We start from the raw sequence: 25,149 nt of genomic DNA, 5'->3' as shown, positions 1-25,149 counted from the left end.
AATGTAAACTCAGGTTGTAGTTTCAACCAGCCACACCCCAGTGTGGTCAAAAGTAACTGTCTTGGGCAGTCAGGAGAGGGAGGTTCTGTGTGGCCCTGGCAAGTCCCTTTCCCTTTCTGGGCTTCAGTTTCCTCCTCTGTGAAATGTGGAAGGATGGACGACATGGGTGGTTTTCAAGTGCTGCTCTCCTGAAGTTCCAAGGAGTTTCAATGGCAAGAGGGAGGGGACCCTCTTTGCTCTGCTTCATATGGAGCTGTTTTGCCTTTTGTCTTTTATCTAGGGGGGTCTTTATCCTAAGATGGTGTTTGGGGACTGGAGAGGAGCATATTACCCTGCTGAAAAAGGCATTTGGAAACTGCTGGAATCCAGTGCTTCCAGCTGCAGAGTTCTGTGATCTGTGCTCTCTTTCTCTTTTGTTGGGTTGAAGGTTGGCTGACAGCAGCCATGCCCACTTCCCTTTCCCCCTGCCCAGTGGATTCAGGATGGAAACAGCCACTGCTGGGGTCACTGCCTCACCCTGCCCCTGCCCTGGCCTTTTCCTTAAAGCATATCTGATCAGATCTGTCGTCAGGGATGTCTGGGACTGGTGCTGAGGGTCTCCCCGCAGACCAGCTTCGTGTCTTCTGCTTTCCCAGCCTTTGACTCCGGCCTTACTGCTGGGGCTGATTGTCTGTGTTGGTTCAACGTGCAGATGGGAGGAGAGTTGGTTGTGGCTCTGCCACAAGTCACTGACCTCTCCTGACCCCAGCTCTCTCATCTATAATGTGACAGATTTATGAATGATGATATCTGCCTTGGCAATCTCCTAAGACTCTGGTGAGACAGCTTATATGGAAAGGGCTCTGGAATCAAATGTGATTTGGAGATGACTGGAGGGTGAGGAGAGGTCGGCCTGGCGGGGGCAGATGCCGTTCCCTCTGGTGGAGAGGCAGCCTCAGAAGGTGGCCCCTCTACAGAGTTCCCCAGCTTTCTGGGAACAAAGCAGACTTTCTGTTATCTTTTTTTAATTATTGTTATTGTGATATAATTGACATATAATCATAGGCACAGATTTTAAATGTAGACTTTGATTAGATTTGACAAATGTTTTTATACCCATTGTACTAGTTTTCTGTGGCTGCTGTAACAAATTCCTACAAACTTAGTGGCTTAAAGTAACCAAATGTATTGTTTTATAAGTTCAACATGAGTCTTACTAGACTAGACTAAAGCAAGTGTTGGCAGGCCAGCGCTCCTTTCTGGAGGCTCTAGGGGAGAAGGCTTCCTTGCCTTTTCCAGTTTCCAGGGCCACCCACATCCCTTGGCTTGTGGCCCCTTCCTCCATCTTCAGGTTTAGCAATGGTGAATGGAGTCCTTCTCACATTGCCTCTCGCCACCCTCCTCTCCTTCCTCCTGCCTCCTGCCTCCACAGCAAAGGCTCCTTGTAATTATGTTGGGCCCACCCGGGTAATCCAAGCTCATCTGTCTACTTTAAGGTCAGTGATTAGCAGCTTTTATTCCATCTGCACCTTTAATTCCCCTTCGCCACATAAGACAGCATTTTCACAGGTTCCAGGGACTAGAACATGGACATGTTTGAGGGGGCCATTCTGTCTACCACACCTGTGAAACTGCCAACCTAATCAAGATGTTTCTTTTCTTCTAGAAAGTTGTCTTATTCCCATTTATAGTCCTTTTCTACTCACAACCCCCCACCCTCCATAGGCAACCACCATTTTGGTGTTTTTTTCTACTTTTATTTTAGATTCAGGAGGTAAATGTGCAGGTTTGTTACCTGGGTATATTGTGTGATGCTGAGGTTTGTGGTGGTTCACCCAGGTGGTGAACATTGTACCCAAGAGTTTTTCAACCCTTACCCCCCGCCCAAGTACTCCCCAGTGTCTGTTGTTCCCCTCTTTACGTCCATGAGTACCCAATGTTTATCTCTCACTGACAAGTGAGAAAATGTAGTATTTGTTTTTCTGTTCCTGCATCAATTCGCTTAGGAAAATAACCCCCAGCTGCATCCATTTGCTGCAGAGGACCTGATCTCAATGTCTTTTATGGCTCTGTAGTATTCCATGTTTTATATGTACCACATTTTCTTTATGCAGCCCACTGTTGATGGGTACCTAGCAACCACCATTTTGATTTCTCTCACCATCACCTGATGTTTCCCAGTCTGGGCCAGGTTTATGTTGAAGGGCTACCTCACACCTGCCAGGTGGGGTGGAGTGAAAAGTTTGGAAAAGTAAAATCTCTGATGATTTGCTCTTGGTCGGGGTGAAGAGTGATGAATTGAAAGAGGTTCAGGGAGGGAGAGAGGGAGGCAGTGTAGCGTGTAGAGGGGCCCTACTTCACAAGCCTGGGGCGGGGAGGCTGTGCACCCACCTTCTCTGCTCTCAGCTCCCACCAGCCATAGGGAGACAGTCCTGAGGAGAACACTCCACTCCCCACCCAAGCCCTGCAAACGCATCATTACAGAAAGAGCCTTAATGAACAGGTCTGTGACTATGTGGAGGGCTCTTGTCTCTCTAAGTCTAGGTCACACCAGGTACCAGAGGGGGGCAGGTGAACGCCTCCAGCAGCCACAGCCAGCAATTCCAGAAGGCCCTCCCTGAGGACAGCTGCCCCTCTGCCTCCCTTCCCTCCAAGGGCCTGCCCCTTCAAAGAAGAAGTATGTTAGTTCTTTACCCACACTACCATCATGTTTCACTTCTACTCTTGCAATAGATACCACTGCTTCTCTTCTAGAAACCCCACTTCTTTCTTCGGGGGTACCTTTTTAATTTTTTTTATTTCATTGAGACGGAAGTCTCACTATGTTGCCCAGGTAGGCCTTGTAACTAGCTCCGTGGGTTTTTGGGTAAGATAACATGTGAAGGTTTGCCTAAGTTCCTGGTAGCTTGAAAGCAGTCAGTGAGTGTTAGCTATCGTGTTACTGTGGTGATCTCATTGAGCCTTCACAACCATCCATGAAGTACGATTATTGCCCATTTTGCAGATGAGAAGATTCGAGTTTCAGAGACATTGTCACTTTCTAAGGTGACACTTGCTAGTAAGCGGTGGAGCTGAGATCCAGGCCTTTCTGACTCTGGAAACAGAGGTCTAACTTTGCTATCCTGTCCTAGCTGCTCACAGTGTCACCTTCACCTTGGGGTTTTCACATTCTACTAATGTAATGGTAGTAGAAAAACAAAATTAACACCATCAGTTTGCACTGTACTAAGCACTTGGCATGCATCGTGGCAGCCCTTCCATGTGGATTCAGAGAGGCTGGGCAGTGTGCCCAAGGCCACAGAGCCAGTGGGTCAAGGACCTGGGACTCACACCCAGGCAGTCTGACTGCAAAGCCTGCCCTGCTAATTCCTCTGTTAAGAAACACCTTCCCAGTGTGGCAATTCCTCAAAGATTTAGAACCAGAAATACCATTTGACCCAGCCATCCCATTGCTGGGTACATACCCAAAGGAACATAAATGATTCTATTATAAAGTTACATGCATGCATATGTTTATTGCAGCACTCTTCATAATAGCAAAGACATGGAATCAACCCAGATGCCCATCAATGATAGACTGGATAAAGAAATTGTAGTACATAAACTACGCAGCTATAAAATGTGGAATACTATGCAGCCATAAAAAGGAATGAGATCGTGTCCTTTGCAGGGACATGGATGAAGCCAGAAGCCATTATCCTCAGCAAACTAATGCAGGAATAGAAAACCAGACACCACATGTTCTCACTTACAAGTATGAGCTGAACAATGAGAACACATGGACACAGGGAGGGGAATAACACACACTGGGCCCTGTTGGGGGAGGCAGGAGTTGGGGGAGAGCATTAGGAAAAAGAGCTAATGCATGCTGGGCTTAATATGTATGTAATAAGTGGGTTGATAGGTGCAGCAAACCACCATATATTTACCTTTGTAACAAACCTGCACATCCTGCATAGGTACCCCAGAACTTAACAAATTTAAAAAGTTTTTAAAAATTATTTGAACAGAATAAAAAAAAAAAAAAGAAAGAAATGTCTTCCTTCCATTGAGGCACTGGTTGTATTTCTCCTTCTGATACCAAGAGTAGTGTAACTGAGCACACCTCTCATTTCAGCTTGACCTCGGAGCCCAGCCTGGGACTCCTCTGAATCCTCATTCCCCATTCTCCAGTTCCCAACCTATTCTCTTTTTGATTTTCTGTGCTTACTTGTGTCTTCTAGACCTTATTATCCATTTTATTATTTTATTGAGCACATTCTATCAATAAAGCTGCTTCAAACTCTTGAGCGACTGAGGACTGGAATCTGTAATGCGAAACAAACCTAGTGACCGTGGCGGAGCGTTCTCAGTGCCTGGTCCTGTCTCATCTCATAAGAGCTTCCCTTACCCTGACCCTAGCGGTTGACAGCCGTTGGGTCACCCGCTTGGCCGTCAGACAGTGCGGTCTGTGGCAGGCTATCTGTGTGTGTCGCGTGGCGCTGCTATCAGATAACAGATGGCAGGCTTTATTCATTTACTTACTTACTTGAAGGGCTTTTGTTTCCTTGAATGACCAGATTGTCCCAAAATGCTTTCAAAGCTGCTTCCATGCCATGAGAACACAGCTGGGATAGCAGCTGAAGCGAATGGTCCTGCATGGCCGCCTTCTGGTGCACCCCAGCTTTAGCAGGCAGTCCCCTGTAAGCCCACATGGGTGAGATGTTGGATGGCCTGTCTTGGTGGGAAATTCAGTCACCATAATTAGGTGGCTTCAGGTTGCATTCTTTGCCCCCACCATTTTTTTTGTCTCTTTTGTTGATCTGAGGGTTCAAGAGCTCTCAAAGAAGTGAACAACTGGAAGTTGCTTTCTCATATTTGAGCAATTTTCTAGAATTCACTTATTTTAGAGATTTATTTCTATCATGTCCACCAAATATAAAAAGGATCTGACTATGGGGAGGGGGGCATCCAGTTATGGGGAGCCATAAAATGTTGGGTTATATTCATTCTTTTATCAAATAATCATGGAGTGCCTTCTATGTGCTGGGCCTCTTCTAGGTGCTCTGGGGGAAGCTGGAAACCACTCAGGTGAGGCATCTGCCTTCACAGAGCTTGCACTCTGCATAAGGCAGACAGTAAGCAGGTGAACAGTCAGTGCAACAGTGCAATTCAGAGGCCTTGATTGCTGTGAAGAAGATAAAACAGGGCATGGAGAATAAGCAGTAGGCTTGGGAGCTGCTGTAGGGGCAGCCTCACTGAGCAGGTGGCATTGGTGGTGGGCCCAAAAGATGAGGGGCCCTAGCTGTGGAAAGAGCTAGGAATATAAGAATAGGGCAGTGGCATTGAGCGTCTGCCACAGTGCTGTTTACCAGCAGCCTCCTGGGTCACTTTTGTAGGGGTAAAAGGCTATTTAGTAAATAGTCATTATGGTGATTGTTGAATTACTATGTGTTTTCCTCCTGAGGCTGTCAATTTCACAGGGGAAAGGTCTAGGCTCCTTTTTGTTCACTTCTCTTATAACTGACATAGTGCCCACCTCGTGACAAATGCAAAAATAAGTAGTGGGTGGGTGGGTGGATGGTTGGATGGATGGATGGATGGATGGATGGATGGATGGATGGATGGATGGATGGATGGATGGATGGATGGGTGAATGGGTAGGTGGATGGACGGATGAGTAGGTAGATGGATGAGTGGATGGATAGATGAAATAGCAGGAAACCTAAAAGAAAAGAAAAGAGACAGTAAAAGGCAATGAAGGACACTACAGACTTACCTTGGTTCCAGAGTGGGAGTCGTGAAGGCCTCAGTGACATGCAGGATGACAAGGCTAAGCATAGGGGAGGTGGTGACTTGTGTGCTGGCATTTGGCAGTGGCTGGAGGGAAAACGAACCAGGGAGCACAGGCAGGAAGGATGGATCCTGAGCTGTAAAAAGCAACCAGAGGTAAAGAAGAACAGTTGGAAGGAAGAGAAAGGGCGTGACCAGGAAGTGCATTGTGGGCAGACAGGACAGACGTTTGTCCACAAAGTGTGTGAGTCAATGGCTGGAAGAGTCAGAGTAGCTGAAGTTGCATGTCGATGATGGAAATGTGGTGGTTCCCTAGGGCTCTGCTGAATCAGACATTGGGGTGTGTGTATGGGTGAGAGTTTTAAGAGTTAGGGGGCTTCAAGAAGGTGATAAGATTTAAGTTCTTTCTGGGATTGGAAGCCTAGGACCGCCTTCTGTAGGGAAGTGCCATCTTTCCAAATGGAAGGATTTGAAATTGGCAGAAGATCCACTGGAAGAAGCAAATATATTGTTTGGAGCTTTGTTTTTTTTTTTTCTGGAAATGACCGTATTGTATTTTTATGTAAATAATTTACAACAGTGTGGTGTTTGCAAAGGGGTGAAAAGCGAATACTCATAAATGAAGTTGAGACACCATATTGTGTTTTTCCATCAACAGTGTATACTATTGCTTGCAGAGAGTCCAAAAACAAATGTGTATCCAAGAGGAGAGCTACCTGTTCATTTTGAGCTTCTCCATTTAACCACTCTTACCTGTCCTTTGAAGCCTGATTTGAAGATGATCTTTTTCTTGAAGATTTTGGAGTCACTTTAGCATAGTGTCATCCTCACCAGCGCTGAGCATTTATAATATAATTGTGTAGCTTCCTGAGTACTTTTTACTTAACATAATTTAGTCTGATTTATGGACATGTCATCCTAACCTGTTAATGAGCACAGGCAGCATATCTTATTCATGTGTATATTTTTCATAGGGCTCTGCCCAGGGGAAGAGTGCATAGAAGCCCTTAAACAAATGATTGGCCCTGCAGTAATCCCCCCAGAAAAACTCAGTTTTCATTATTAACAGTGTTGTTTTGCATGTGTGCAAGGGTGGAAGGGAGTTGTTCTTAGTTGGCAACAGTCTGCCCACCACACTCGAGCGTGCTCCCAAAGCCTATGTGTCTGTTCCAGCCAGAGCAATTTGTTTCAAAGGCCCTGTGTTGAGAACCCGAGGCCTTAGAACCCAGAGAACTACAGTGTGTGGAGTGGTCCTTAATGTTGATCTAAACTTAGATCATGCATGAGGTTTTGCAACTGGCTCTGATCTTCATTAGGTTTTGGTGTCATGAGTGGGGTACAGTTTCTGGTCAGTTACAGTGTTCACAATCTATGGATTTTCCTTTGCAGCACTCCTTTTTCTGCCGCTTGACAGAAGATAAGAAGTCAGAGAAGTTCTTTAAGGTGTTTTATGACCGGATGAAGGTGGCCCAGCAAGAAATCAAAGCAACAGTGACAGTGAACACCAGTGACTTGGGAAATAAAAAGAAAGACGACGAGGTAGACAGGGATGCCCCATCACGGAAAAAAGGTAAATGTTCTTCATCTTCAGTCAGCTGAATCATGAACAACAGAAGAGTCCTTGTTATCCTTCATTGTTTTCATTACTTTTATGCTCTAAAATGCATTATGGTGGGAGCTTTCAGAAGAAAAGCCAGCCTGGTAATGATGTAATTCTTCCTTAGTGACCTGAGCTGAAGCCCTGCTGCTCAGAAGGATCTTCCTGTTTAATAAAGAACATTCCTCTTGGTCAAGCTTAGGGTTTTATTGGCAAGGGATCCATGAATATTCTTTTCCTGTGATTTCTATTTAATGTTAGAGAAAGTTGAGGGAAATACGTATTTTAAAACTGGGTGTTAGTCCTTTGTCAGATAATGTTCTTTTGTTTTCCGAGGTATTGGAAAGCTTATAAAGCTTTTTATCCAGTATCTCACCAGAAGAGAAGTCGTACTGGGGAGTGGGTAGACCCACAAGTGTTGGAGTCAGATGGTCTTGAGAAAGTTAAGCATGCTGAGCCTCACGTTTCAAGTTTAGAACTGGGTTTCTCAACCACAGTACAAGTGACATTTGGAGAATTCTTTGTTACAGGGCTATCTGGCTGTCCTGTGCACTGTAAGATATTTAGCAGCATACACATTCTCTACCCAGTAGATGCCAGCAGCATATCCCTACTCCCAGAATGTCTCCAGACATTGTCAGTTGTCCCCTGGGTGGGGTTGGGGGCAAAATCACCCCTGGCTGAGAACAGCTGGTCTAGATAGGAGCTAAAGAGAAGAAAAAGAAGAATGGCTACCATTTACTAAGTGCTTACTAGGAATCAGGCACTGTTCAGTGTTCGTTTTTAAAAACAAAATCTTGGCTGTGTCTCACTCTGTTGCCCAGGATAGAGTGCAGTGGCACGATCATTGCTCACTGCAGCCTCAAACTCCTGGGCTCAAATGATCCTCCCACCTCAGCCTCCTGAGTAGCTGGGACTGCAAGTATGCACCACTACATCTGGCTAATGTTTAAAACAATTTTTTTTTTTTTTTTTTTTTGTAGAGATGGAATCTCACTACGTTGCCCAAGTTGGTCTAAAACTTCTGGCCTCAAGTGATCCTCTTGAGTAGCTGGGATTATAGTCCAGCCACTGTGCTGGACTGTTCAAAGTTCTTTACAGTTCCACTCATTTCAGACTCATGTCACCGCTGCAAGATAGATAAAATTGAGTTATCCCCATTTTACAGATGAGGGGACTGAGGCACAGAGATGGTAATTAAGTCATTATGGACATGCAGCTAGGAGGCAGTGGAGCCAGCATTCGAACCCAGCTTGTCTGGCTGCAGAGTCAATGCTGCTAACTGTAATGCCATGATTACCTCACAGGGTTATTCTGAGGATGAGATAAAATAACACACACAAAGTTCTTAATCACAGTGCTTTGATAGTTACAAAAGGGTCAGTCATTATGACAACAATAATTGTGATTAGCATTATGTTGAGCTTCTTAAGAACTTTCTTGAGATATTATTCACCGATGCTCTCCCATTTTAAAGATCAGGAAGCTGAGGCCCAGAACCTTAGATTTGTGAGGTTGACAGAACCTGTACTAAGGCTTTTCCTCTAAAACATACTGCACGCATAGGTGAAATGGTAGAACCACAAGTAAGGTGGCAGGGCTTGGCTCAGTTGTAATCCTGCCTGAGGACTGACAGCAGATTGTGACTTCTTTGAGTGTTTTGCCAACTTTGAAGGTCTCTAGGAGATACAGGAATGTAGGTTTCTGAGTGTCACCTTTGGAGTGGTGAATAGGGCCCATGAGGACTCTACAGCCTTTCATGCCTTATGCTTGCTTTCTAGCTAAAGAGCCCACAACACAGATAACAGAAGAGGTCCGGGATCAGCTCCTGGAGGCCTCTGCTGCCACCAGGAAAGCCTTCACCACTTTCAGGAGGGAGGCCGATCCCGACGACCACTACCAGCCTGGAGAGGGCACCCAGGCCACTGCCGACAAAACCAAGGACGACCTGGAGATGAGCGCGGTCATCACCATCATGCAGCCCATCCTCCGCTTCCTGCAGCTCCTGTGTGAAAACCACAACCGAGACCTACAGGTGAGGGCCTGGGGCGGGGGCATGGAGGGAGCTCGGGCAAGGCTGCCAAGGCCTGCCTTCCTCTGGTGGTTCAGCACCTCTCACTTGGGCCAGATTGCTTGAGCCAAGGATCCAGCGAGGTTCTTTTTTTTCTTTTTTCTTTTTTTTTTTTGAGATGGAGTCTCGCTCTGTCACCCAGGCTGGAATACAGTGGCGTGATCTTGGCTTACTCCAACCTCCACCTCTTGGGTTCAAGCGATTCTCCTGCCTCAGCTTCCCAAGTAGCTGGAATTACAGGAGTGCGCCACCATGCCTGGCTAATTTTTGTATTTTTAGTAGAGGTGGGTTTTCATCATGTTGGCCAGGCTGGTCTCGAACTCCTGACCTCAAGTGATCCCCCAACCTTGGTCTGCAAAGTTCTGTGATGTGAAAGCCTGGGCAAGTAATGTCCTTGTCTGTCTTCCCTGCTGTCTCCAGAGAGCCAGAGACCACATCTTGTGCACCAACATAGGTGCCTGCCCCATATATATTTGTTAAGTGTCTGTATGTGCCTATTTATGTGTGTGTCTTGTAGCCTGTCACTGTTAGACATCTAGGCACTCAGGTAAAAATGGGATGGGTGGATGGCTAGATAATTAAATATATTAGATTTCTAAAATTGGACACATAGAAAGTTCTGATTAAATATTTGTTGGTTGAATGAAGGAAATGGCTGCCTTTCAGTGTTTTACAGAAAGAGGTGCTCAAAAATATTTGCCGAACTGATTATTCCAGAAATCTTTTGTTCATTTTGTTGTTGTTTTTGTCTGATAACAATGGGCAAGGTTTGTTAGGCACTTATGATATCCTGGATCCTAAGTGTTGCTTATATGATTATATTTTATAGATGAGGAAACTGAGGTACAGAGGACACAGGGAATGCAGAAGTAGGACTTGAACCCAGGCAGTCTTACACTAGAGCTCATGTTGTTAACCAAATGCTAAGAGACAAAGGGCATATGATCTCCCTTGCAAAGTCTCCCAGCAGCAGGAGCTGTTTAGGAAGGGCCAAGGACGGATTATAGAGATCCGCTTCTTTCTTCCGAATGGGTCTGGATCTGCGGGGGCCCCTCACTGCCCAGGAGAAGCGTGCTGGAGCACTGGGTCCCTGGCTTTTGCCTGGGTTTGTTGCCAACTCTTGGACCTAGGGAAACCACCCCCTTTTTGCCTGAATGGTGTGAGGATGAACAAGGAAAGGGCATCTGAACATCTCCTTTGTGATGAAATGTTTCCTCCTAAGACACTCCAGTCAGCCTTGGTAGTTCTGTGTACTTGGGTTATGAGGGTATGGAAAGGAAATAATGTTAGTCCAGATCTGGCCAGGGGAAGGCACAGCCTTTAAATATTTACCTGGCTGACCTTATCCCGCAGGTGACTTGATGCGTGTCACACCTCGATTGTGGCTAGACAGTTGGTACTGCCACAGTGAATTGCTCTCACTTAAAACTTGCCACAGAGTCTATGCCTGGATTAGCTAAGAAATTATATTGTTAATCAGTAAGGCAAACAGTGAAATGGAACTGAGAGAAGCCTGCAACGTTAATACCTTCTATAGTTGTTTGAATTTTCAATCGGATTGAAGAGCCTCAACTTTGAAAAAGCATCTGAGATCTGAGGTCATCACCTGGCCAGATCTGACTCATGTTGGAAAGTGAAGGAATTTCACACAAACCCCACTGTCGGCCAGGCTGGACCCACAGTACCATGTGGCTTGCATGCTAGTGGGGGCCCCTCCAGATGAGGTTGGGTTCTTTCTTTTCTTTGGTGCCTGGCCCATTTCAGCCTGTGGTGCTCCCTGCTTGATCCCTGTTGCCATCTGAGTGTGGGATCTCAGCCATCGGTTTCCTTAGTTTTCTTGTCAGTTGCTCAGACTTTCCTCTTTTGGGCTTTAGAACACCTCAGCCCTAGATTTTCTTGCCAGGACTGTGTAGTCCAGTTGGGTGGAGCAAAGCACTTATGCCCCAAAAGCTCAGGGCATGGTTACCATCTCACTGGCTGATAACCTCCATCTGAAGGCCACTGTTTCCCTGACATTGTCCACCCTCCACCTTCCATAACCCTACCACTAGTCAAGGGATTCAGGCAAAGGGGGAGTGAGTGACCCACAGAGGACTAAGGCTGAGCAGCTGAGCTTGGCATCTCTGTGGATGGGAGTGGGGGCATCCTGATGCTGGGGACTGTTTCTGGGCAGAGCATGGTGATCACTGCCCCTGTACTATTCCCATATGCAGGTGTCACTGGTCTCTGCCAGCCTTCGGGTCCACAGGGGAAGTAAGTTGAGATGATGCTCAGGCATGTGTGTGTCATTTAATCAATATCAGTGAATCCCTGCTCTGTGCCAAGCACCCATGGTGACAGGACCTCACCCCTCCCTTCACAGAGCTGAGTCTAGGGTAGCAGTCACTCGAGCTGAATGGAACCAGCCACTCCTTAGAAGAGAGGAACCAACCCATTGCAGGTCCGGGAAGGCCTCTCAGAGGAGCTGGCATCTGCTGAGTTCTGAGCTTATGAAACCCAAGACTGCCTGGAGTAGAATCCCTCCATGAGTGTCAGAGGGGCAGTGCCAATGTGCTTGTTCCCGAGCTTAGCTCTGGTGGCACGGGCCTGCTCCGCCTTCCCTCTCTCCCTGACCTTCCCTCCCTCGCCCACACACCCACTTCCTTCCACTGTGGAAGCAGAGTAAGGCTTTAATTGCACAGGTTCATCATTTCTTGTTTGGAAGTCTTCAGAATTTTAGTTTTATACCTTAGCTTTCTGCAGAATTCTCCTTTGAATCAATGCCCTAGGAACCCCATGGACAGAAGCACCTTTTAATGAAGTCCTTCCAAAACTCGTTCCTCGGTGCATTGCTCTGTTGGAAACAGTGCTGTGGGGTGTTGGGGTGTATAGTATATTTTAACATATTTTAACTTAAAAAAAAAAAAGACCTAGCAACATAATGTTTGAAGGTATCATAAAGATTATCCAGTTCAGTGCTTTAAAACTTTTTGGTGGGGAGGAGCGCACAGGATCCTTTGTTTAAATATCTTATGCAGAAATATACTAAATACAGCAGAGGAGAGCAAAGCTGCTCTGTTCGGAGTGGAAACTAGAGTGCTCCCTCACCTACGAGACCCCTGGGATGGGGGGGAGGAATTGTAGGGAGCCCCCAGTGTTCTCCAGGGCCCAGTTAGAAGCCCGTGATCTGGACCAGTGGTTCACAAGGCTGGAGGTTGGAGTCATTCTTAAAAACTCCTGCAAAATCAGATTCTCTCAGGTGGTGACTTGCTCCAATAAAATTATGGTGTGTGGAAATCCACTTCTCCAAAGAATAGTTTTAAGCAGGACTCAGCCACTCTGAGTGCCATTCTGTGGCAATATCCCAGAACAGGGGGTGGGTCACTGGGTCAGGGATTCCTCTTGGATCGGAGGGAAGGAGAAGGCATTCTCATAAGGAGACAGTGTTCGGCTTCCTGGTGTAAAGCAGCTCAGAGTCAGCGCGGAGGGAGAAGGAATCCGGCCTTTTGCAGCAGCACCCTTTGGGCTCGTGCCCGGAGTTGCTTGTCATATTTATAACCTTAACTTTCCTGTTGGTAAATGTTCAGAAGAGATAAAGTCACCAAGTCTCACTTTGCCAAACAGGCAGTTGCTGCCTTAAGCAAGCCTTGTTTACAGTGGTCAGAAATGTGATGGGAAAAACCTCTCTTCAGCCAGTTGGCATGTGTTTGGGGACCCTACCCTGAGAAGCTGGCTTTGCTTTTCCCCTGGGGTAATGAATGCAGGTCCTGATCTCTTTCCACCAAAGTCTGTCTAAGCACAGACTTGAAGTCTTCCATTTCCTTAACCCACCCATCTCTACTTGGTCCCAGGCTCTCCAAGGAAGACTGCAAAAAGGGCAGGATTTCTCTAGCCTGGACAAGGCAGGGTGGTACATGCTGAAGGGGAGTTCTCTTCTCTGAGGAGGAGTTCCGTGTGCCTCATAGTGAGTGGTGTGCCTCTGTTTATGGAGAGGGCCAGAGGAAATGGATCTGAGTCTGGGACAGATTCCATCCGGACACTCTGAAAGCCATGAGAGATGGGAGAGGCTTTCAGGAATGGGCAGCCTTTGTCTTCATGGGGAGTTTGAAACACGTGGGCCCAGCTAGCCTTGAGGACTTCCCAGTCCTCTTCCCTCCATTCATTTCATTGTGTTAAGATTATTTCAACCAGTGTTTACAAAGCACCTGGTAGGTGCCAGTCCCTGTGCCAGCTGCTGGGCACCCAGCGCTGTCAGCGTAGTCCTTGGTGAGTTGATCGGCCCCTCTGTACGCACATCACAGGAGTGAGGAAGGCTGGAAGAGGCGACGTGCGGTGCTCCCGTCTCACTGGAGTAGGGCTCAGGGGTCGGAGGAGCTTCCTAGAAGTGACTTTAGACCACATCCTGAAGGAAGGGGAGTCATTCAGGGTGGAGGCCTCGAGAGCAACAGGCAGAGGGCATTGCCTGGTGGGAGCCCGGAGGCCAGGCAGAGAATGAGGAGTGCTTGAAGTGTGTTGTAAACACTGGTTGAAATAATCTGAATTAAATGAAATGAATTCATTGGGAGTGGTAACAGAAGTTTGAGAGACAGATGTTATAAGTTATAAGAGTTGCTTCTCAGATGTTATAAGAGTTGCCTCTCTTTCATCCATAGAGACTTGGTTGTTGGTTTAGACTGTATCCTCAAGTCCTTTTTCTATATATTCAAATGGGAACATTTGTTACATATTAATCTATATGCCTTTTTAAATTCATTGGGAGCAGTAACAGAAGTTTGAGAGACAGATGGGCCAGGAGAGCCTTGCTGTGAATTTCAGCCATGGACAGCCAGGCCCTCTTCAGAGTTGTCCCAAACACTCCTCCAGCGCCCCTGCACAGAGCGGGACTGAGCCAAGCCCTCAAACAGGTAGTATCTTCCCTGAGGAGCTGGAGCAAGGCAGAAATGGCTGTGGAATCCTCCTCTGGTTTCCCTTAGAGAAACAATCGAGCCCACACAGTCCCAAATCATCTGTTCTCCCTCCACCTCCCACCTGGGCCTGAACTTGTTATTGAGCAAAAGGGATTTGGGTTAAGTTGTAGTGGGGAGAAAGGAGGTGGCTAGTTTGGTGATGAGTCAAGCATTGAACTTGGTTACCAGCTCTTAACCTGTGCATTTACAAATGTTTTAATTATACAAGGAATGTGTGGATATATTCTTTTTATAAAGACCAAATGAAAATAAGTATTTAGTTACAAGAGTTGCCTCTCTTTCATCCATAGAGAATTTGTTGTTGGTTTAGACTGTATCCTCAAGTCCTTTTTCTATATATTGGAACGGGAACATTTGTTACATATTAATCTATATGCCTTTTTGAAAAAACTTGACAGTGTGTCATAGAGATCTTTCCATATTGGCACATAGGGATCTACTCGGTGTTTCTAATTGATAATATTAAATGATGTAGATATACTGTAATTTATTTACTCCTCAATTGGTGCGCAATTAGGTTGTTTCCAGTTATTCACTGTCACAAACAGTACTATAGTGGACATCCAATACATACTTTGTGAGTAGAAGTGAATACTTCATAGAAGTGGAAATTACTGGGTCAAAGATCATGTCCATTTTATCTTTTCGTATTGCCCATCTTTTTTACAGTAAGCCTGTCGCTTTGGTAACTGAGGAAAAGAACATACATAACTAATTTTTGCTTCTTTTTAAGAACAGATTACTGGAGCCTCTGACAAAAATCTCCTCATTAAAATACTCTATTTCTCAAGTTGGGTGAATGTGGCTTTTTAAATTTTGTTGAGGAAGTGTCTTGCTCCTATCTGTGCCTCTTGTTTACATTTAGAACTCACCTGGAGAATACCTGCTCAGGCACATGCACACAAGCACACACACATTTACTCACTCTCACTCCTTCCTTTAATCATGGAAATGGCCAAACAAGTAATCCAGGCTCCTTCCACATGGCACTGGGAGTAAGCCAGCTGATCACAACCCCATTTTATGGTGAACTGTCCCTAGTGCTGGGCTCCGGGCATTCAGCACTCAGATCAAACCATCATCTTTAAACAAAACCACTGCCCTTGGAAATGTCAGATGCCTCTGAATTTAACACCTGATGGAAGCTGGAGTGGGCAGGAGAGAGGAAGGGGTAAGAAGTGAATGGAGAAAGGAGGACTCAAAAAGATTATAGGAGTCAACTGCACTGCATTCCATATACTTATACCTCGGAGGGCAGGTTGCATTGTTGAGGGCCATTGCCATACACCAAGTCCATGGGTTTATCATCATGGTGGTGGGGGGCATACTGACTGTTCCATGCTCTCCCACGTGGCATCTCTCTGTATAATTACCAACCTATTAGAGGCTATCAAAATGGCAGGATGAATAACATTTCCCTCTTTCCTCTGCCTTTGCTCACCGAACCTGGGGACTACCCAATTGCAGAACTTCCTCCGTTGCCAAAATAACAAGACCAACTACAATTTGGTATGTGAGACCCTGCAGTTTCTGGACTGTATTTGTGGAAGCACGACTGGAGGCCTTGGTCTTCTGGGCTTGTATATAAATGAAAAGAACGTAGCGCTTATCAACCAAACCCTGGAAAGTCTGACCGAATACTGTCAAGGACCTTGCCATGAGAACCAGGTAATTAAATTTCTGTTTTGGGATGGGGAAAAAAAGTGTCCCATTTTGGAAATGTTGACAGAGACTAGTTCAGAAATCACGAAGCCAGTGCCTTTTGGCCTAGGGAGTCAGTAGGACAGGAGGCTGTCTTCCAGCAATTGAGAAATGGCCATGGTGTTTCATGATACTTCAGAACCTTCCTAATGAAGGACATTGGAAGGACAGTCCGTGGTCTCTTTCCTTGGCTATGTTTGGCTTCATCTGATTTGGTTTGAATGTCCAACTATTTAACTTAATTTCTAGGAGTAGGCAATAAAGCAGGAGTGAAATGAGAACCAAAAGACAGTGATCTATTTTAAATACTAGGAGATTTCAAAGAGTGACTACTGGGAGGGGGTTTAAGCCTAGCTAGAGAGAAGAAAATTACTACACGTGAGACAGCTTGAAAGTAATATGAGGACATTTATAGTTGAGATTTAAACATCATGGACATTCAGGGAAAAGAAAGATGAGATAGTCTTGACTTTGGTCTCTCAAAGAAGAATATTTTCAGAGTACAACCCAATAACTTCTTGTCCTGAGTACAGTCATTGCTTATACATAGCATCTTAAGGATTTTGTGAGTTTTTGCATTGTGCTAGGTTGAGTATGATTTTTGTTTGTTTGTTTTTGGAGACGGAGTCTCACTCTGTTGCCCAGGCTGGAGTGCAGTGGTGCAATCTCGGCTCACTGCCTTCTGGGTTCAAGCGATTCTTCTGCCTCAGCCTCCCTAGTAGCTGGGACTACAGGTGCATGCCATCATGCCTGGCTAATTTTTGTATTATTTTAGTAGAGATGGGGTTTCACCATATTGGCCAGGCTGGTCTTGAACTTCTGACCTCGTGATCCACCCGCCTTGGCTTCCCAAAGTGCTGGAATTACAAGCTTGAGCCACCGCGCCCAGCCAAGTATGATTTTTAATCCCAAATTATAGCTTCATCCTAACTGGAGAGAGACGACCAAGGCTTCAAATGGTCAGTGCTAAACCCAGCAGCCAGGGAAGTTTACTTGTGTAACTTGGGGAGCCAGGCCCTTCATTCAGAGGAGAACCGTTTATGAGAGACAACTCATTGTCTATTAAAAACCTGGTCTCAGTTGTCTGTGAATGTGAGAATAGCATTTTGTGAGATGCACTTTCCTCTCCCGGTTCCCTCATGAAGCAGATGGTGTAGTCCTAGTTAAAATGAAAAGGAACAAAAAAATACAACAGGCTTGGGGAAAGGCTTTATTTGACATCTAAGTGAATTTCCTTATTACCTCAAGTTTGCTTCTCTGCCAAATAGAGGCCTGTTGAAAGGAACAGATCAGAGTGGATTGTGCTGCAAACGGAGATGTTACCTGGGGGCAGATGATTAATTTTGATATTGTGTGCCTTAAACAGGAAACTTGCTTTCCAAGCTTAAGCCTTAAGCTAAAGTACAAAATACAAAAAGAGTGATTTAGAGAGAATGGAACACACCTTGAAAGGGGAAAAAGGGTTCAGAACCCAGAATCAGTCATACACCATATTTTCCTTTAAGAACAAAAGCCAACTGTGCTGCATGATTTGGATTAGACACAACCAATTTATCAGTTACAGTGCATGGGGACTTTCCTACTGTTTACTGTTAATTCTGAAACTAGAGATTTTCATCTGTCTTTTATTCTTACCACTTTCTCACGGAAAATTTGCAGCTCTCCCCTAGAGACATTACTGGGAGTGGTAAGCATTGTGTTGAAATAGCAGTTCAGCCTGTTGGCCTTTGACGTCTGATTTATGACCAGCGTTTGTGTAAAATGTCTGTGTGTGTCTTTGCTCAGAACTGCATAGCCACCCATGAATCCAATGGCATTGACATCATCACAGCCCTGATCCTCAATGATATCAATCCTTTGGGAAAGAAGAGGATGGACCTTGTGTTAGAACTGAAGGCAAGTAGGAATTAAAAGCAGAAGATAGTCATTTGGAAACAGTCACTTTTGTGTTTTGCCTTGGCACGTGCACATGGTCAATTAGTCATGAGAGTAAATATTAAAGATAGTTCTTTAAATGAATGACCCAAGTTGCTAGTGCTACTACGATGCAGAACTTCAACCTTTCTCTTCCACATAAGGTATCTCATGAGGGGATAGGAGCTTCTGAACTGTTAGGTCCCACGGAATGAAGATTCCTTGCTCAAAGCTAAGAAATGAATTCCAACAGCATCGAGTACTAAACACGTTGGTTCTGAAAGTCACAAACAGAGAAACAATGGAAACGCCATTCCCTCTATGGTTTCTGATTTTTCCCCATTTGAGGGAAAAGGGCCGGTTGAAGAATAGTACAACTAAGCCTACCTAGGACCAAAAAAAAAACCCAAAAAAACAAACATCTATTTTTACTTAATCAAGGAAATACCTTTTTCTCTTTTGTCACTGATTTAACAGAAGCGTGGTTAATAATGTTGGTTTAAAATAAGGAAAATTACACAAACCAAAAATGTGCCTGTGGGCCTCTGCTGAGTTTCTCTGAATTGTGTACAAATGCGGGACTGCAGGCGACTGATGTGGAAGCCCCGCTGACATTTGGACTCTCTATTACTCAAACAGCTTAACGGAATGAAAATTGTGACTTCTAGGTGCTAAACCTGCAGCGTTTCCAAGCTGGCCTTTTGGATATTTGAGAAATTGATACACCATTCCTGATGTTGACTTCTAAAGTATACCCAGAAAACCCTCCCTTCTATGTAAGGGTTCCATAGGTTCTCTGAGAATCCCATGATTCAGTTTTAACAATTGAGCTTGCAGGCATCAGGTTTCTAAAGTATATTTCAAAACATGTTAGCCTTTCTGGACACATTTCCTTTTTAACTGTTCCCATGTCAGGGCATGTTGAGATTTGTCCTCTATCTGCCCATCCGCAGCAGCGAGCACTTCATCATTATCATGAAAGAGCCTAGAACTACAGGGTTTTAGCTGAAAGGCTGAGCTGTATTTATTGCATGAAGGATGTCATAGGAAAGATGGGAACACAGAAACCTGTGGGAATGGCAGTTATTTTTTCTTTACTATTTAGAACTGAGAGTCCACACTAACAGTCGATTTGGGTGTGTGGTTTAAATGGACTTTTTTTCTGCTATTTTTAATTCCTTTTGACAAATTGTGTTTTAGAATGAATTTTAACACATTCAAGCTCATGTACCTGGCTACCATTTATCAGAAAGTCTGAAATAAACAGAAGTTCATGTGCTCCCGGTCAGCATTTGAGTGACTTTTTCAACTAATCCAGTGATCTATGGATGATGATAGAAATTTGTGCCCTGCGATAGCATGATACCCTGACTCAACTGCTGTGACCAAAACTAGGGGAAGAAATAAGACCACTCACACTGTCCAAAAAAAAGAAAAAAAACCCAACAACTTTCAAGTCCTGTACATAAAGAAGCATACAAAGTATCATAGACCCAGGGCCTAAAATGAAGTCAAGCCAGGAAGTACAGGATGTGGGGTGTGAACATGGGTGTTTTTAATGTAATGGGAAATTATGGCTTGGCCTGCATACATTGTTCCTTTGGGTCACATTTGTTAACTAGTGTCAGATGTACTCATTATATTAGGGGTTATGAGAGCTAATAGAAATATTTTAAGACAGGGAAGAATTATTTATTACTTGTCTTCTCTGGCCTGCAAGGCCAAATAACAGTTTGTAACCACACCTGTCCGGAAGGCAGCACAGATCTATGTATTTAGCAGCTTCTTCCCAGCCGCTGTCACCATGAGGGTGACAGTGTATCCATAAGCACCCACGTGTAAATTCCCAATTTCTTCTAGGACTTGTACCAGCTAACATTAGGGCATAACACACATGCCTTGACAAATATGTGCCTCTTTGTCCCAAATCAGATTCTGCACACGTATCTGGGGTCTGAAGGGGGACATTCTCTGCCTGGTGCAGATGGTTTTTGATGTACTTGACCCAGAGCTTCCTCATGGGGTGAAATGTTCGTCTCTTTAGCCAGAATGTCTCCCATGTGTCAGTTAGCACCTGCAGTCAGGCCGAGCCCCCAAGCAGCCCCTCTACATTTCCTCTCCCTTTGTTTCTCCAATTAGAACAATGCCTCAAAGTTGCTCCTGGCCATCATGGAAAGCAGGCACGACAGTGAAAACGCAGAGAGGATACTTTATAACATGAGGCCCAAGGAACTGGTGAGTTGGGTGACGGATCTGATGGTAGCACCAAGGAGCATTGCAACGATATTTGGGACAGAACAGAGGGTCTGCTTCCTGGAGCTTTCTTGAAGGTTCCCAAAGTCAGAAGTATGAAGGAAACATTTAATTCAGGCCTCTGACTGAGTAGAGAAGTGAAATATTTTGGTTGGTGCAGAAGTAATCGCGTTTTTTGCCATTACTTTCAATGGCAAAACCACTATTACTTTTGCCATTGAAAGTAATGGCAAAAACCGCGATTACTTTTGCACCAACCTATATGACATTGAATACGTGCTATTTTACCCTCTCCCTTTGGCATAAACCACATGGAGAAGCCTCCCTCTCTGTTTTTCCCTCATGGGGGACAGTGTGGTTACGGAACCTAGCAGACCTGAGTTCAAGTCCATAGCTCTGCCTGTTTTGCTGTGTTACCTTAGACTTCTCTGAGCTGCACTTTCCTGATCCATAAAAGGACAATAATAATAATATTACCTAGTCCAGAGGGTTGCTTTGAAGACTAGATGAGAAGATTCATGTCAAGCCCTAGCACAGTGCCCAGCACCTGATTCACCCTTAATGAACGGAAGTTCCTTTTCCTTTCTTTCCTCGTTTGCTGCTGGTATTTGAGCCATATCTTTGTCCAGTGCTGAAGAATTCATGTCTCTTCTTGGTGCCAAGAGTCTGAGCTACAGAAATGTTTTTTGGTTGCTGACGTTTGGGTTTTTTGTTTGTTTCTTTTAAAGAAAACACGATCTGGTTTATTTTTGAGGGGTGATAGTCACAATTGGCTGTGACTTGAAGGTTGGGAGAGTGTTGCAGGCTGTGAGATGAGCAGCTTTCAGAGACGGTGACATGAGTTGAGGGCAGAGCTCTCTATTTGGACTTTTTTTCCACGCTAATAAACTGTAACTGACAGACTTAAATGAGGGCACCAAAACATTTCTGCCTCCTGGTGACCTACCTGAATGTGCACTTGGGGGCCAGGCAAAAGTCCCTTTATGTGTGCTTTTAAATAAAGTTAAGAGCAGCCCAGTTCTTTGATCTCTGAGGTCAGGGAGTAAGTTCTCAGCCCGAGATGGAAGGCCTCTCTGAGTTTACATAACAAGCTTATGTAACTGGGGGTCACTGGGGAGGCAAGGATTGTCATTCTTGAGCAGGGATGGAATGACTATGCAGGGACCCCATTCGGCTTCCCAGGAATCAAGAACATGCCCCAGCTCTCTGACCTATCTCAGGTGGGGAAAATGTCAACGCCCAGTGCGGTGGCTGGCACCGGCTCTTGGGCAGCCCCCTGGTGGTTGGAGAACATCATTCTGGCTCATAGGAAGAGTCAGGCTTCCTGGAACAAACACTGTTCTAAGAATCCAAATAGAACACGTGTGTACATGCATGTGTGCATACATATGTGTGTATGCTCCTGGCCTCAAATCGCATGTAACATGTTGTCTGCTCGATTTAGTATTCGAGAGAATTGGCAGGGAAACAAGCTCAGAGAGTGAGGCTCTCTTGTCTCCAACGTTACTTCCAGGGCCTGACTTGGTGTCAGTACTGACATATGTGGCCTTTGGTATTAGATAATGACAAATAATTCACGGGAATGGCCTTGTGGCAATGGGGGAGGCAGAAATGCCCACTGAATCATCAAAGAAGATTATAATTTTTAGTACAAATTAGAGGTTGAAGGTATTTTCTTCTTCTTGAAATGATTCAATCATGAATGATGTGTTCATTTGATAAATGTCGGCTACACCCTACATTGTCCTGGGCATTGTGGAGGGTCCTAGGGGAAGGATTCAGATATGAGCAGACCCAGTCCCTGCTCTCAAGAAACTGAGACAGAAACTTGAGGCAACAGTCAGACAGGCACAGAAATGCTCTGAGAAATGTGCTCAAACCATGAGACGGGCCAAGTGTGTGGTCCTCCAGGAGCCGAGTCATGCAGCTGTGAAGGGTAATAGGGCCAAGTTCACATCTCAGCTCACTACCTGTGACTTCAGGAATGTTCTTTTATCTCCTTAACTCTATTTCCTCATCCACTAAAAAATATATACGGAAACAGGTGCAGTGGCTCACACCTGTAATTGCAGCACTTTGGGAGGCTGAGGTGGGAGGAACACTGGAGTCCAGGAGTTCAAGACCAGCCTGAGCAACATAGTGAGACCTTGTGTTTACAAAAAAATAAAGCATTAGCCAGGCGTGGTGGTGGACACCTGTAGTTCCAGCTACTCGGGAGGATAAGGCAGGAGGATCACTTGAGCCTGGGAGGTCAGGGCTACAGTGAGCCATGATTGTACCACTGCATTCCAGCCTGGGTGACAGAGCAAGACCCTGTCTCAAAAAAAGGAGGTGAATCTCTGATACCTTATAAATGTTTGTGAGCATTAAATTTTTTTGAAAGAATGTTAAACACCTAGACACAGTCCTTGGCACACAGTAAGTACTCAGTAGGTAATACAAGTTCATGCTGTTATTTTCATTTGGAGTAGGCTGTGGGGGACCGGGAAAATTTAAAAAATGAAAAAATAGTTTCACCAGCTATTCCTAAATGTGAATAGACTTCTTATTAGGTTTTCCTGAAATGGCAAAGGGCTGGGAGTGGGGAGAGTTGGTGGGAGGAAACGTTGAGATAGGAAAAGTCTGGCTTCTAGCCTACATTCATATCACATTTATTGTTTCAAGGAGCTTGAAAGCCATTGCTCCCTTCTAAAGAAGGGCATTAACCAGCCACAGCATGTCTCTTGGTCTAAGTAGAGTGAATGAGTTTCATTTCTCACGACAGGAGAGGTGGATTGGTGTTGACTGCCTGTGCCAGTGTCATGAAGGATTCTGAGGCTGTGTCCAAGCCCGATAGGAGAGAGTGCGCAACAGCCTTTTCCCTGGGAGGGGAGAAAGTCAACGTGCATGCTGTCCATCCAATCCTGTGTGGGTCTTCCTTGAAACAGGAGTTTGTTCTCTTGGCTCTTCTTGCAGGTGGAAGTGATCAAGAAAGCCTACATGCAAGGTGAAGTGGAATTTGAGGATGGAGAAAACGGTGAGGATGGGGCGGCGTCCCCCAGGAACGTGGGGCACAACATCTACATATTAGCTCATCAGGTATGACCTCTCCTGTGCCTCCTCCGGATGCTGCCTCCCTACAGGTCCAAAATTCCAAGCTGGAGGGTGCCCCTAGTCTTGCTTTTCCTTTATGACTTTAACCTAGGACCGTCTGTACTCATGAGACTGCGGCTCACAGGTGCTTGTGGCAACCTGACCCAGTGTGCAGAGTTCCAGGACGTTTCCATTTTTCCACAGTGATAGGGTCATGTAGTTGGAAATCCCCGTGTTTCTTAAAAGCATTCACCCCCAAGCAATGACACTTGGATGGTTTATGACTCTGTCTGGAGACAGTTGAAAGGAGTCTTAGGCTTTTATAAATATTGATGAGCCTCTCTTAACAATCTAAAGAAATAAACTTCAGCTTCCTTGCATATTGCATTTGGAAATCTGTGGGAACTTGTCCTTATGACTTCCTTTTGTTTCCCTTTTTGGGGATACGGCAATACTTTATGCCCTGGCACCAAAATGCCATGTTTCATAATTCTCTTTCCAAGCGGCTGGGTTTTTGAAGAGCCTTTCTCTTTTTGGATGCCGATGTGCCTTGAGCTTTCAGTGGGTAGGGGCAGGCTGTAACTCTGCTGGGGCCTCGTGTTTCCTGTCCCGTCCACCTCTTTTAAACTCAGGTATGGGAACCAGATACACAACGATGATGATTTTGGGCCCGAGGTTGGTGGGCCCCTGTTACCACCCACTGGTTAAAGAATTTCAAACAGTCTCCTGCCCCTTTTCCCTTCCATGACCACATCTGCCACCGGGAAGGTTTCTGAACATTCCGAATGGAGGCTCCCTAGGCTACACAGAAAGCCCCATCTCCCTCCTGCCTGGCTAATGACACCGGGGGAAAGTGGAACCATGTGTGGGCACGAGCTTTCCATGCTTTTCTACCAAGCTCCCAAAATAGCGCCTGTGCACAGCACGCCTTGATGGGATGGAGCAAGCCTCGTGGCACCTTTGCCCTTTGGCTTGCTGCTGGTTATTATGCATTTTTAAATACCCAACATTAGAAAGGAGTTTCTGTGTTCCTGTTGTGAAGAGACACCAACCTCCTGTATCTCTGTCCCTGTATTCTAGTTGGCTCGGCATAACAAAGAACTTCAGAGCATGCTGAAACCTGGTGGCCAAGTGGACGGAGATGAAGCTCTGGAGTTTTATGCCAAGCACACGGCGCAGATAGAGGTAAAAGCTGAGTAAACTCAGGGCATGGGGTTGTGTTGAGGCCATTAGTGTGCAATGCCCTGCTCTGGGGCTGGCGTGCATTCATTCATCTGAGCAATAGAAATGTGAGTGTGTACTGTGTGCTAGGTCCTGGGCTGGGAGCTGGACATCCCATGGCCAAGACAGTCATTATTGCTGCTTGTGGTCCAGTGGGAAAGAGGACACTGAGCAACCTCTCATTCCTCATGAATTCACGAGGACAGGTGGGAGGCATCATAAGAAAGTCCAGCAGAGAGACCTGCTGTAGATCGTGGTGGTCACAGAGGCCTAGTCTGAAGAAATGCCATCTGAACCCAGACCCTGAAGAACAGAGGGATGAAACAGGTAGAGACTAGCAAGAGGAACTTTTCAGACATGGGGAATAACAGCAAGCGAAAGCCCAGAGGTGGGAAGATTCTAGGTGATCCGGAGGGGCTAAGCAAGGCTTCAAGGCTCAGGGCCTAGAGTTGAGTACAGAGGGAGATCCAAAGGGAAAGGCAGGCAGCCCTGATCTCACAGGGTCCTGTCAACCATCCTTATGAGAAGTCTGGGCTGCATCCCCAGAGCAATGGGGAACCGTTGGAGAGTTTTCCCCAGGAGGGCGTTACAATCAGATCTGCGTTTTAAAAAAAAAAAAAAAA

The 25,149-nt window shown here is 45.5% G+C and overlaps 1 protein-coding gene across 11 annotated transcripts in view; it reads left to right on the top strand.

Moving 5' to 3' along the window:
* ITPR1 (inositol 1,4,5-trisphosphate receptor type 1) overlaps nt 1–25,149 on the top strand; it is a 363,735-nt gene that overhangs the window by 275,732 nt on the left and 62,854 nt on the right. For all 11 annotated transcript variants that reach the window (XM_054482499.1, XM_054482497.1, XM_054482492.1 and 8 more), the window contains 7 exons: nt 7,141–7,321; nt 9,130–9,383; nt 15,833–16,033; nt 17,852–17,962; nt 20,120–20,215; nt 23,189–23,311; nt 24,386–24,490. In XM_054482499.1, the coding sequence (XP_054338474.1) occupies nt 7,141–7,321; nt 9,130–9,383; nt 15,833–16,033; nt 17,852–17,962; nt 20,120–20,215; nt 23,189–23,311; nt 24,386–24,490 (1,071 nt within the window). The remainder of the gene's footprint in view (nt 1–7,140; nt 7,322–9,129; nt 9,384–15,832; nt 16,034–17,851; nt 17,963–20,119; nt 20,216–23,188; nt 23,312–24,385; nt 24,491–25,149) is intronic.

The sequence above is a fragment of the Pongo pygmaeus genome, chromosome 2, assembly GCF_028885625.2.
Source record: "Pongo pygmaeus isolate AG05252 chromosome 2, NHGRI_mPonPyg2-v2.0_pri, whole genome shotgun sequence".
In the NCBI taxonomy this organism is placed as follows: domain Eukaryota; kingdom Metazoa; phylum Chordata; class Mammalia; order Primates; family Hominidae; genus Pongo; species Pongo pygmaeus.
The sequence above is the reverse complement of the archived record's forward strand: the minus strand, read 5'-3'. Positions and strand labels throughout refer to the sequence as shown.